Source organism: Columba livia, chromosome 1, assembly GCF_036013475.1.
Source record: "Columba livia isolate bColLiv1 breed racing homer chromosome 1, bColLiv1.pat.W.v2, whole genome shotgun sequence".
NCBI lineage: Eukaryota > Metazoa > Chordata > Aves > Columbiformes > Columbidae > Columba > Columba livia.
The window spans coordinates 190,433,219-190,448,040 of NC_088602.1; the positions used below are offsets into that span (position 1 = coordinate 190,433,219).

The 14,822-nt window shown below is 40.4% G+C and overlaps 1 protein-coding gene across 1 annotated transcript; it reads left to right on the forward strand.

The window, feature by feature from the left end:
• The first annotated feature begins 10,529 nt into the window (after positions 1-10,529).
• LOC102090681 (secreted frizzled-related protein 2) lies at positions 10,530-14,097 on the forward strand. The gene is made up of 4 exons (XM_005510490.3): positions 10,530-10,928; positions 11,465-11,634; positions 12,370-12,462; positions 13,500-14,097. Exons 1-4 carry the CDS (start codon positions 10,642-10,644, stop codon positions 13,808-13,810), a joined length of 861 nt encoding a protein of 286 aa, XP_005510547.1. The 5' UTR covers positions 10,530-10,641; the 3' UTR covers positions 13,811-14,097.
• Positions 14,098-14,822: the final 725 nt, after the last annotated feature.

The window sequence follows — 14,822 nt, forward strand, 5'->3', positions numbered from 1 at the left end:
CTACAAGGAGGTAAGTCAGGACAAGTAAAGTAATTTAAGGATTCGTTATATTTGTGTGCTTCTATCATGCTCTGCAAGCAGAGCTCCCTCACGCTTAACCTTGATAGATTTGTATGCTGGAGTTTTCTAGTTCACCCCAAAGTCTCTTTCATCAGTACACATGAGGGGCATTTCCCAGTCAAGTTTGAGTGATCTCAGCATGCAATTCCTCTGCTTTCATGTTTCATAAAATGTGTTTTGAATACAGTGTTACCTTTGGGAGGCAAAATGAGGCAACTGGTAAAGCAACCAAATGAAATGTAGTGAAAGCAATTGCTCAGATCCTGTTTGAGGATGCTCCTAGGGAGCAGAAGAGTCCATCGCTGGCACCTGTGATACCAACACAAAGACTGCCACCTAATCCAATTCAGCCTGATATTAATGAGAAACTCATTGATTGTTATTGTAACAGTAGTAGTATAACAGATTATAAGAGTAAAATTATACTTGGGAAGCCACAGGCATTTAGTCCACTGGGGGCTTGGACCAAGGCAGGTTTTTTGGGGCATTTTAAAAGCTGTGCCTGTACATGACACAGTTCTGCTGCCAAGTTGTACCAGCTGGCTTATGCCTAACTATTTTGTTGCGCCGAGAAAACTCCTTACATTTCTCTATGAGAGTAAAGACTGAACTTTCTTTTTCATAAGAACAGTAGTGTGCTAATATAGAGAAAGACAATGTGGCTGAGAATTACAATCAGAAGAAACTATGACTGTATTTAGCCAGGTGACTATGAAACAAGTGAGATTCTCTTCCCAAACAGCTCACAGTAACTATAATTACTGCAGCTACTCAGTATTGCCCTTTTAAGACTCTAAACCAGAACATTACTACTTTTCCTTAGGTTTCGCAATGGCTTTTACAGCTTTTTATGCCTTATGGCTGGATTAGTGGTTCTGATCACCTGGGTTTTACATGATTAATGTTAATCCTCAAAAAAATAAATAACCAAGTGAATGTTCTCGCACATGTGGACACAGAGCCAAGCTGGTGTCTCCCACCAGAGAGCAGGGAGGGAAGGGCTGTGTAACTCCAGCAAACACAGGGAAATAAACCGTCTGTTCACTTTAAGGCTTGGCATATGCACTTGCAGTGTCCCTTGCTGCAGCCAAGATATTAGGATGAGGATGTTTTACTCAGTCAGCCATATGGCAGGGGAAAGCACCTTCCATACCGAGTTCTCTTTTAATATCATGTACCCAAGCCAAACAATTTTATATAATCTCCTGAAAGCTAATTCACCAAAAAGAGGGGAATGGGTGGCCTGTTTGTGTTGGTCACCTTTGTCAGTATTGCTCACATCAATGTGTGCCACGAGAATTGCACTGACATCAATAGGATGTACTGTAACAGCACGAGAAATACAGACAGAATCTTGCCTTTCAGGGTATAATCATGGGCTATGGAAACTGTCATTGCCTTCCTTCAGTACAAGATCAGCCTGTTAATAATGCCAGCATTTCTGTTCCATTTTCAGAGAGTATCAATGAGAAAATTACTACACAGCAAGTAAGGATGACAAAATATCACCCGATTGGGTTTGTTTTGTTTTGTTAAAAACAAAATAAAACAAAACAGAGCATTATGTAGCCCCAAAACTGAGTGCTCAGGTTACACTCTCTAGATGTATTTTCTAAAAATATTTTTCTCTCACACCAAACAAAAAAGCTATCCTGGCCTAGTACATTTAACAGCGATAATGCTGTAGTAGAGATGTAGATATAACAAGGCAAGGCTTATGGGGAGTGGTGATAGCTTTTATCTGACAGCCATTGCCAGGGGAAAACAAAAAGCGCTAAAGAAGCTGTCAGGCAAACATGTTTCTTTTAAGGTCTGAAACTAGAACTGCAATCACAAATCTCTTGTCTCTGGTGCTCCTGAGTCTAATTTCAGAATACTTTCAACCTCTAAACTATTTGCTCCTCTATGTTTTCCATAATGAAAAGAGCCTCCTGTGGATACAGTTATCAATCTTTTGTCAGCACAACCAGCATGAAACCCTTAATGCTATTTAGAGAATGAAAATGGTTCCTAAGACCAAAAAAAAAAAAATCTGCCTCTCCTGATTAACCTTAAATTTAATTATTTCTCTGGTTCGCTCTCCCTGTGCTTCATAAACTAATTAGAAGTAAACCAGTTTTAAAGATGGTTTAGGTATTGTTTGATTTTGAGCCATTTCTAAATGATTGCTCTATAATTTTTCCTTATTTATTCAGCTCTTGCTGTCATGTAGCTATTTAGAATGGATTCATCTCCATTTCATTTCCCTGTAGCACCACTGGAAGAAAAGGATTTCCCTGGGATGAGGGTAAAGGGCTGTGAAAGCCAAATGACACAACATTTCACAGGCATGGTCTGCATCCCGATTAGCACGTGGGCGCTGGAGTCATGGACCCTCTAATCCTGGCCTGCAGGCTGCGGGGCTCTGCCCAGGTATTTCAATCCAAATAGGGTTTAATCATTAGGGTGGAGACTTCTTTATCAGAGAACTTCTCTTTGAGATAGGGTAATAGAAACCAAATGTCTTTGATCTCAATAGAGGCGATGTGCAACAGGGAAGGAACCTGCCGTCTGAACTCTGAGGGACTGAAGGCCCAAAGAAAGAAAACTGTTCTTTTCTTCCCCATCTCTTTTACAGCATGTTGCATCTATGCTTTCTGTTTGAAGACTGGTTTGTTGTTTTAGCTGTTGGATTTTGGTTGGTTGGTTGGTTTTTTGTTTGGTTGGTTGTTTTTTTCAATTGGATTCTCCCCCTTTGCAGAAGCTTTAGTATCTGTCACTAATACCAATGAGGCTGTCCCACGAAGTGGTGGAGTGGGGATGGAGCAGTGGATTTGACTCTCAGCCCCACTGTGGGAATTGCTGTGGCAATATGAATGCTCCCTACAGGAGCAATTGCAGAGGTTTTGCAGATTTTGAGGGCCCAACATCACAGTGCTGTGAGAAGGCACTATGTAACTTCATTAGGGTGTATATACATAAAGCTTTAGTAAGTGTATGAGATGCAAAATCTACTTATATAACTTACATAATTGTTCTACTAGATGTCTTCCCAGATGGACAAGGATACTTACAGACTACTTAAAGAGAAGCCATCCCTGTATGACAACACAGAGAGAATCATAAAGGTTTGACTCAAACAGAAGTCAGTCATGTCTGTCAGGCCAATGTCACATTTGATGTCTAGAGCTGCCTGTTGTGGTCCAGCTAACGCCTGGCGTGTCGCCTGTCCCGGTGCTGCAGTCCTGCTCTCTCTCGCCGTCTTCACTCCTCACAAAAAGGGGTCATTTGGCTACGCATTTGTAATCAAAAGGGGTTACACAAAAGCTCGGTGACTTGGTTCATTGAAACCTGAAAAACATTTTGAGTTCCTTGAATGTTACATGAGAAATGCTGAAGCAAAGTAGATTAGTGACAGCTGTAATAAAAATGTGTCTTTTGGTGGAGACAGAAGGCGTACTAAAGCCTCCAAAATGCTGTCATTTGTGTCTGTCCTTTTCCAGAAGGTGTGTGTAAGGGAAGATCTAAAATGGGGAGGGTGAAAATAGGTAGAGAATATTTAGACTTCCAGTAAGTATCCCTTCCCCTTCAACCACAGAGCTCAAGTAACAGAAAAGACAAGAACTATTTGCATAGCAGTCAGGTAACAGTTATATGCCATGCATCTATGAACGGGCACACTCATTTGTGAAGCAGTTACTCTCTTAAGTAATTTGTAACTGCCACAATTAAAAATATTTTTTTCTTTTCTGTGAGCCCCGAAACAGTTTTTGAATATTGATTCTATCTATATACACACTTAAGTTCAGGACACAGCTAGTTGTTTTAGTTAAGCCACCCTATGCTTAGGATGCACGTGTACTTGAAGGAAAAAGTTTGCAAATACTTTTAGAAAAAAACCACAACTCTTTCAAAAATAGCGAACATAGAAAATTGAAAAGAAAAGCTAGGATTTATCCAGAAAATGGTTTTTTTCCTTGAAATTGTAAAATGTAAATCTACACCCTTAAAAACAATATGAGCCATTGCTTGGACATAAATTTATAACCAAAAAAAAGCTACCTGGATTCCAAAGACCTGAAGCTGAGATTCATGTCCAGGGTGTAACTCTGACTGTTTCTCAACAAATCTTTGTTTTAATCTCAGTTCACCAAAACCATTTGCAACAGGAACACTTGTTTTGTCTGTTTAGATTTAGATTTAAATACATTTTCAATGCCTGGAAAGGAATTATATTTTACCATTATTATTGAAAAAAAACAATGCCAGAGAGAATTTTACTTAGAGAAGATTTGGCCATAAAATCTAATTCAGGTATTTGAAGCACATTTATTTATTTGTGAAACCTTACAGACGTTATTTAAATTTGCTTATTCAGCAAACTTCAGCAGACTTCAAACTTCAGCATTTAGGCTGAAGTTTGACTTTTACAGAGAGATACTTTGGGTCCATAGGCTCCCATGGCATTACAGTGAAGTGAGCTTGGCCTGCCACGTGCTGTTACCACATCAGATGCTGAGAGCCTTTCCTCCGGATGGCTGGGATACATAGAAGTTAGATGCAAAATGTCATCAAGCGACTTAAAAGGGACGAGCTCCAGGTGTGCTGGAGTCAGCGGAGCACTCGCCCCCAGTTTTCCTCACTTAACTGATAGAGCTATCTCCAGTGACAGCCAGAAGCCAGACATAATTTTCAAGACTTAATGTGTTTGCGTCTTATCTGGATGATCAGTAGCTGGCTACCGGCTGCAGACAAAGAAAGAATTGGGGGGAATAGGCAAGATGACCCTGTTTACTTTCTCAATGGACTACAAACAGTTGGTATGTATTCATTGTTTAGTTGTAGCCCAAACAGCTGTTCCCCTGCCTTCCTATGAAACAGTTTTTGTGAAAGGACTTGCACTCCCTTTTGCTCACAGAGGCCTGGAAATGATTCAGGGGGCTCTCCGTTTAACCTCGCTTTTACTTCTTTTTCAATTGCTTGTGACAATGCATAAGAGGGGACTTGGCTACAATAGAAGTTTGATAGAGGGAAAACCAGAATCAGCCCAGCTGCCCAAAGACTGCAAAAACTGCTTTCAGTATAAAAGAAATGGGAGTTTTTCTGCAGAGCAAGAATTGTGCCTGAAATATGCGATACTCCATTTGTTAAATGGCCCTTCTTCCATGAAATTAAATCAGAGCACAACTACATTGATACCCACTAAAACTACTAAACACTAAAAAGAAAAAATTAGCTAAATCAGCATACCAATACCAAGGAAAACAAACAAACAAAGAAAACCCCTACAAAAAAACAAATAAACAAAACCCAAAACAACCAACCTCTAAGAAGGGGAAACACAGTTGTGGCTACTACTAGTGGTTCTCTGTGGAAGGTGCTCATCTGGTACATGATCAATAGTGTAAAAACCTGCATCCAGACAGACTATATTTTGCTCGCACCTGAAAGCCATAATTTGGAATTTGCTTACCCCCGGAGCAAAAACAACACCACTATCAAGCCTGCTGCGCTTTTTATGACTGAAGAGCAAAATTCCATTTTCTGAGCAATAATCATTCCAGCACTTCTCCTTTCAGCCACCTTGCAAGCAAACCACTTTCTCCCAGCATGTAACCAATACAGTGTTCACCGCCAGGCCCTGCCATGCAGTTCACAGGATGTGGCCCAAATGCAGTTTCGTGAGTGGGCCACTAGAAAGTCAGCACAGGATTTCAGCTCTACCCCTAAAATCACTTCAACGTGACTTGTCCTGCACTGGCAAAAATATTGCTGGGCGGGAGACCTGAAAGCTGGATGGGTCAACGAATATTGGGATGGCAAAGCCAGCAGTTGTATGCCTGCACTAGCTGCTGGCTGACCAGCAAGTCATCTTACCTTCTTATGCCCTTTTTCCATCCCTGATTTACTTGGCCTACTTAGGAAATGCTACCTACCCCATTTTTGTAAAGTATTCATCACCGTTGTGCCTTTAGGTGATACTGCTGGACTGTCTGTCGATATTTACATGCCTCCTCCCTGGTTTTGTAGCATCTGAAGGCTTCATATTTGAATGCATTTAACTTCCAGCATCACCCACTGCAGTGTTAACCAGGAAAGTCTGTGTGGAGCAGTACATGGCACCAGGGTTAAAGCTTCAACAGGAAGCTTGTGAGAGTCAGAAACTAAGTCTGGGTCACCCACAGCATCAGGTTTCTCTTTTAAACAAACTTTCCTCTCAGTTAATCAGTTCACAGTAATGAGGACAGAGCTCAGCATGCCAGGGCAGTGAACATTTAAGTATTCACATTATGGATTTATAAGGAAATACAGTGTTTCTGTTCTTTAAAAATTAAAGCAATGCTAAAGCCATTGCAATGGATAAATTAATGAGGCTTGTTCATAACCATCTCTGACTCTTCCTCCTCTGTTTTTACAGATACCATTTGTGCCTAATTGGTTTTCTAATAAAGCAAAATAAATGTTATGAAATAAATGCTGCCTCACAGGGTCAGGATGTTGGTCCAGCAATGCTGTCACCAGAGTGATGACCACCTCTCCCTAGCGCCTTTTTGTGACTCGGGATGCAGAGTTAACAGCTTTGATCCTCGCCTGAGAGCCTTGTATCTCTGCAACTAGACTTCAGATAAAAATGACTCCAGCCGAATATTGCAACAAATGTTTAGATTAAAACCAAAAATCCCTGTATCTGCTAGGTTGCTCTCAAGCCCCTGCTTTCTTTGAAGAAAAATTCAGTCCCATTTCTTACTGGGGTCTGATGGGTGGCTCCTGGTTAATCTCTGTCTGTCTCCCTGGTAACAGTCAAAGGATTTGACACAGAGGTGGGCAGGGAGCAGCCTCCAGTCCCTGCTCCTCTTATCAGGGTCCATCAGCAGGTAACCCTGCTCATATCCAGGAACAATAAATACAGTCCGTGGCTGAGGGAACAATCCCGCAGCTTCCTTCAGAAGTTTCAAAGAGCATTAGCTGGACTTGGAGACAGAAGTTTCTCTAAATCTTCAGATCTTGTATTTTACGCTACCCACTCTAAATGTATGCAGACACTACAATTCTCTTGATAGTTTGCTAAAGTGATTTTTGTTTTTTGTTTTAGATAGTCTTTATTCAAGCAACATCTACAAGCACATATCACTACAATTAGAAATATTGAGGCCCCACCAGCTTTTGTGTAATTTAAAAGCATAGCTGGTGTGGCAACACTAAATCACAGTTTACTCTGTTCCTCAAAGGAAGCTGTAAGTATATGTGCCCGACATTTCCTTGCATGCCATGTCGAGGAGTAGCTGAGTGTTTGCAAAAAAGGCAAATCTATGGCACAGCGATGTGGGTGCTGCAGCTCACGCTTCTGCCAGGGAGCCAACATCTGACGACTTGAAGCACTCTCCAAGCAATGGCAATCTACTTTGCATGCTCATTTTTAATAACTGTTCTGCAAGACTCCTGCTAAAAATTATAAATGCTAATGACTTGCTGTCAAATCAAGTTTCAAGGTACCATCTGCTCATGAAGAACATCGAAATAATTAAGCCTAAACAGAAACACAGCCAAAGTAAATTCCCTTCCTTAAAAGCCACTTGTGAGCGTAGCGAAAAGAAGTGTCAAATTGGCAAATTCCTTAGTAAATGATGACACTGAAAATGGCACAGGGTAAGGAATTTGGCCCAGCTAACATCTTGAACCCAGTGAATGTCACAAGAGAGAGGAATCAGAAGCTCCCATAAATGATGTTCTTCTCTGACGGAAGATGGATAGCATAAATGACTGCATTACAGATAATGCAGTAAGGCTTCAGATCCAGCCTTAAACCCAATGCAGTCACAGGTTGTTAAGCAGAGGCTTTTGTGCACATTTTGTTCTCGGAGCCGGTGACGTTCCTTCAGCCCTCAAGTGAGCTTCATCATTCCTGGCAAACGTGTGAAGTCTTGCTATTCCCTGGGTGAGTGGCTACTTCGGTCAAAACAGCAAGCAAATGAGAAGAAACAGAAGCAAAGCAGATGGTTTACCATTCTTCTGATGGCAAAATCATGGAATTTCCTCCATGCTCTTGAATGCCCCCAGCTCCCCACTGAAACACCGTGCCAGACATGGACAAGCAGTTAATAGTTTAGCTCCTTCCCAACCCTCCTTCCTGGCTGGGCCATCAGCCTCTAGAGATGTCACTGTACTCACACAGGGAAAAACTATTTTCTTCAGCATTACAAAGTGATGACCCACTGAAAGTCAGCTCACCAAAAGCAAAGCATTAAAAGACAGCTGGCCTCCCTTAGGACATATCTGAGGCAAAAGAAATTTTATGGCACAGGTCTGCAGTGGCGCATAAATGACCTACTCGCTGTGAAGCCCTGGTAGAAAATAGTGACTCAGAGATACACAATTATTTATTTCTGAAACAGTTCCTATGGAGACTGAGTTTATCAGGAGATGTATTATCTCTTATTAGATTATCTTTGTCTCACATGCTCTTGTTATGCCTGTCTCTGTTCTGTCCATCAATGGTGGCCCAGAGGGAGGTCTCAAAACAAGACCTGCTGTACCACAACCCAGCCTGGGCTCAGGTACAGCTGGAGATCAGCCCAGCACAGGCCTGACCCAGGGTGGTTTGGAAGGCACTCCCTGGCGGCAAGGAGCAGAGCAAGCCCCTTCGGTGGCTGTTCTTCTGGAGCAACTCAATAACCCCTTGTTATCTGGAGCAACAGAGCTGATTCAGGTTTTAAGATGAATCTAGGTTTTTTGTAGGTTGTAAGACACTCACAAACAAAAACATCTGAATAATTGAGAGATCAAATACTCTTTAATATATATTTTATGTCACTCAGAAATGTACATGTAGTACCATGCCCCACATGCAAGGGAAGGGTTTCCTTCACCATAGTTCTTCGGCTTTGAAGTAACAGATACAGATAAATCATATTTATTGGGAAAAACACTGAACTGGCAACAAAACATGAAAAGAAAACCAGACAATTATTTTAAATAGGTATTTAAACTTTGGAGCCTTGCATGCTGCCAATTTTTCTGACTTATTTAAACACATACTGTAATTTTCCCAGTAGTTTAGAGTAAAGAAGACAGCTAAGGAGGAATCAGTGGGGGTTTGTCATTTATTTCAAAGATGCTAGGATTAATAATCTAACAGTAAGGTATAAACACGCAAATGATATGTAGCACATTGTCTAAATATGCTACGTCTAGGTATAAACACAAAAAGCTGCTTCTTCTGAAAAATGTATTTCAGTCAACAGTAATATTAATACTAGCTGATACACTGTTACAAACATAGTCATTTTAGCCTAATAATCAATCCAGATATTTTACAGTAGAAGATCCACCTATGAATTATCAATATCTAAACATATCTAAGTCATGCAATAAGAAATGGAAGTAACAATTAACTTATTGGAAAAATGTTTTCATCAAATTAAAATTTCCACAAAATATTTTGTTTAGATATTCAACTCTTTTAAGGAATAATTTGACTTTTCGATTCTTAATAGTAATCTTCACGTTAGTCAGACCCTCTGTCACCTTACCAGATTACTCAGATTCTCTGTAGTGACGAGCTGTTTGTCAGTGTTATACTAAGAACAGTAATGAAATACTCAGTAATTCTGTTAACATTTAGCAAGCAATTTAATAGTATTTTTGTGCTACAAACAGAAAAACTATACGTTATAGTTTGTTTTCATACAGCTTCATGTAATTATAATTTATTAATAAATATGTGAAATGTTGCATTATTTGAGCAATTTCAAGTGTAATAGATTCGTTTGAAACAATAAGAATGTTTCTCCATAAGCGTAACTGCTTTTTCGCTCTGAATAAATACTGAAAGCCATAATAGTTCTACAATGTTAAATCTGCCATGGAACTTACATAAACGAAAGATGTCAGTTGTGTAGCCATCTGATAGGCACATACTTCAATCAGTAAAGCAATTCAGTATTTTCAGGTGTCTATTAAATGTAATAGAAGTTGGGACATTCAGCATGTCACGGGACAGGGATCCAGATTTCCAGACAAAATACTTGGTTAATAGCAGGAGGCTGTCTCTTTTACAGTGCTTGACCAAATGAAGAAAGCACCTCTTCTACATTGTAAAACAGTGGAAGAGACACTAGCAATTAGCACAAGCAAAACATTTTCACTTGATAAGTCAATCTGGGCTGTTTTTTCTGCCCTGTCAGCAGTGTCTGCAAACAAAGGAGACACAGCAGCCCCAGGAGACAGCTTGTCTGCTCAACCCTTTTTCTGAGGGATGTCTTAATTTGTTTTAGAAAGCACATAGCAAACTTTCTAGGTGTCAAAATTTAATATGCCACATAGCACGCTGCAGCAGCTGACACTGTGGGGCATGTGAAAGGCTGTACCAAATCTGGGTCTTTAGGCAACATACTTCTGTGCTCTGTCTCCACCTCCCTGGTTATCACAACAATCCCTTGAATAGGCAATAAGATCCAGTCTTGTCTCAAGTGATTTGATAAGCCGTGGATAAGCAATGGCTTATTAAGCTCTTGGGGTATATAAGCCAAAAGGTTTTCAGCGTGCCCCTGTGCTTGAGGAGTTTGACAGCTCCCTGCTCAGCTGCCCAGGAGTCACTGGAACATGTTCTTGACTGCAGAACTACTTGGGTTTGCCCTGAGCAGCTTCCTTAGAGTGGCAACAGGCTTTGACATTGGATTATCCACGAAATGTGTAGTGATACCCAAGGAGATGGACATGTGCCACAACATTGGGTACTCGGAAATGAGGCTTCCCAACCTGATGGGACACACAAGCATGGCAGAGGTTATCCTAAAATCCACCACCTGGCAGCACCTTGCGCACACGGACTGTCACCCTCACGTGAGGACATTCCTGTGTTCCCTGTTTGCACCCATCTGTTTAGATACGTAAGTACCACAGCACAGTACAAAATTCCAGCCTTTATTTGCCAGAACAGGAATCAAGTGAAGTGCATGTTTATTATAACTTAAAAGGGATCTCCACTTTATCTGAAATAATTCTGTTCACTTTTCTGTACTATCGGAAAGAAAAGTACTAAAAACATGTCCCAATTCAACTTTAGTTTGCTTTGGGGAAATGAATGCTGTTGTCAAAGAATATCATGGTTTATTTTGTTGCATTTGAAATTTTATTCTTGTTAATTTAGGGTTGAAGCCATTATGAATAGAATCAGGCTCTTGCTGAACCTTTTCTCGGGTTGTAAAAAAAAAGCATTTTTAAAACTGTGACTTAATCCTGTAGGGACAGCCCAGTCGATACACAGACTACTAGCATAGTTCACACAGCTGCCACTTCTGGAACTGTATCGTTGAAGGATGTTGAATACCAGAGAAGAGGATGCAGTTTGTGCAGAAATCACTGTTGCATTAGTTTGTTATTGCTGAGTTTAACTGATTCAGCTTCGTATTTCCTCTGGCGACAGGTTTATCCATCCTTGCAGGAGCATGTGCGTTGCCGTCCGTGACAGCTGTGCCCCCGTGCTCGCCTGTCACGGACACCCCTGGCCCGACAGTCTGGACTGCGACCGATTCCCTGCGGGCGATGACATGTGCCTGGCATCTCTTACAAAGGAATCCAAACACTTGCACAAAGGTAGCTGGAAGATGGCAAAGGGGTGGGTGGCCAGACTCTGTGTTCCTGGGAACCAAGGAAATGCAAGGGACACCTTTTCCAGGCAGTCTGTGATTTTGTAAATGGAGTTGTGACTACCTGTATTGCTTCATGCTATTTGTCCAGATGGCAGGGGAAAGTTTGTCCAGGGGAAAGTGCTGGTACTTCAGTGTAAGCTGCAGCAGACCTCAGCTGGTGTAGATCAGCATTCCTTCAAAAAACTAAAGTGAAGATAGTCTACACTTAGAGGAGGAAGGTGGTTATCACCCTGTACACAGCTACGGGCAGTATCATGCCCACGACAGTACTACATTCAGTTTCTTTTGAGGTCTCTTTATAGACTGATTAATGGATAATTGGCACACCCTAATTCATATATTCACAATCCTAGTGCAGCTAAATGCAGTATCACTTGTAGAACTGGCCACCTAACCCCTTCCCCACCCACCTTAGCCACAGTAAATATAATACTCTATTTGATTACAATAATTAAGCTTGTCAGTCTGAACAAGGACTGAATAGACATGGAAAACGAAACTCCTTTTCATCTCTAGCTATGTTTTCAGAAAAATGGGTAGACTTTTACATTATTGCTGACCAACTGTGTATTTTCTCTGTCATCCCTGTGGTTATACAGTGGGCTATCAGCTTTGACAGAAGAAAAATAATATAGAAGATTCTAAAATATAATGATGAAACTTTGTCATTTCTTACCAGTCCTACCAAAGCCTGCCTGCCAGGCCTGCCCAGCAGTGGAGGAGTTCTTTACTCACAGAAGAGTTCTTGAAGTTTTCTGTGACAATAACTTTGGTAAGTCCTTGCTAATATGGCTGCTATTCAAGATACCAACAGCTCTCCTTCTAAAATGCCTTAAAATTAGGATTAAAATAACTCTCAGTTTCTGATGAGATTTCAAATCTTAATCCTTGGTTGCTGACTTAACTTTAGGTTGCTTATCAGAAAATGTTCTTTCTAACCATAATATAAGGAGGATTTATTTTGCATGGAAGATTTACTAATGATCTATTTTGCAACCAAATAGCTCTCCTGTTCTTGTCTGGTTGGCTACTTTGTAGTATAACATGTTTTATGGTAAAATATTTTTGACAAAAGCAGCCAAATAAGCAAATTTGTCTTCTATTAGTGATTAAACCCAAAGTAAAGCTTTGATTGTTTCACTAGTGAACTGTGTATCCCTGTTACTTGTGTGCATGAGTTGTTCGTGATACATAGTTTACTGAAAAGGAGACTCAGAAAATCATATCAGTAAAAGAGATTCTTGTCTCCTGTTGTCTTATTGGGGTGACATGCAGCACTTCTGAGATGGCACCAGAAACTTCCTGCGAAGCCCTTTGAAGTCAGTGCAGACTCTCAGTGACTTTGTCTGGCTCTAGATCAGGCTGTATAGAGAAATTTAATGCTAAAAAGTATTGGTGTAGTCAGGTGGGGTAGGTAGATGCCTATAGTGAAAAGGGAATATCTAAAAGGATGGTATCAGCAAGCATTACTAGCTGGTTTTGCTGAGGGGTTCATAACATGGACAAAGTGAGTTTCAGGAGAATTGCTTGGGCAAGCTGGGCAGTCTTGTGATACTAGAACAATGCCAACAGCTTACAATATCTAATTATCCACAAAGTCTAACATACATGGTGATGGCAAAAATACAATATTCACTTTTGTGAAAAAATTGTCTACTATTTCATGAAAAAATTCTCTACTACAGAACCTTTATTTTAAAAAAATATTTTAAAATGTATACTAAGGACTCATCCTGCTTTCATTGGTGGTGTTTCTTTCCGCATTTGAGTAAAAATTGTGACTTACATGTTTCATTTTTTTTTCCTTAGCAGTGAAAGTAAAGCTGTCCAAAAAGAGAACAGTACTTGGTGACCAAGAGTATAACATCGAATGCCAAGTGGAATACATTACCCAGGGCTCACTCTTGCCTTATGAAACCCAGAGTATGATACAACAGTGGCTGCTTATCAATGAAAACTGTACGCAGAGGCTGACTCCGACCCATCGTCCCATGGTGTATCTCCTTGTAGGCAATATTGAAGAGGGTATCATTTTAGTAAACCAGGTTTATCGTTGGCAGAGGAGGGACTCCCAGCTGACTTCGGCTACTCAGAAGTGGAAATACCATAAATGCTTGTAAATAGTTATCATATTATTTGTAAAAATTACTATTATACTTCTCATGCCAAACTTATCTTGTAAATAGGAATGTACTATAAGTGGAATGTAAAGTCTTAATTTCCCTTTAAATTGTATTATAAGTTGAACTTAAACCCCAGTGTTTTCAGGCCTCCTTTCTGTAGGTTTCCAGCTACTCACATCAAGCCTGAACTTGGACAAGCATGTATAAATGTTTCTTTGAGTTATTGCAAAAAATATTTTGTAATATCTGCAAAAACGGGCATAAAGCAGTTTTAATCCAGCTCACTACCTTTAATGTGTTTTTCTATACTGCCCACTCTGCCATTTTCTCGAGTTACCTAAACTTTCCCTTGCTTAACGTTTCATTAATCCACCTCGTTTTCTCCCATTAGAGTATTTTAAAAGAAGGCAGCCCTCTGCTGGTCACTTTTGCTGGAATCAAAGTGGAATAAATAAGAACAAGAAACTGCAAGCACGGTATGGTTGGCCCCAGCTACAAGAAGATTTGGTTACCGGATGTCGTTTTACAACGACAGAGCTGACAGCATCTCTGTGGTAGCACCTGAGAGCATAGGCTAAAGGCAGTTTTTGAAACTTTTTATTCTTGTGTGACCATCTTGAACACAACACAGTTCAACTGGAATGTAAATCAGGCCCCTTCTTCTGAAAGGTCCCTTTTTATTTCCAGACACATTAGACAAAGTCATTGCAGAATCTTTACCAGGTGGCTAAATGGACTGCAGGGAACTAACAGAGTGATAAGAGCCAAGAAATGCAAAATATTCCAGTGGCCACATGATTAGCATCCTCGTTGTCACTGCAATACACTGACATCAAACACCACATGAAGATGGACAGAACTTGACTTCAGTTTCATAAATATGTATAGTGGACCCAAGAACAGGTAATTGATAATACATAAATTAGAAACTATTTCAGCAATACAGTGTCTACTATGGTAATATTTTACTGAGACAAACCAGGGGAAAGTTTATGGTCAGTAGCTTTCT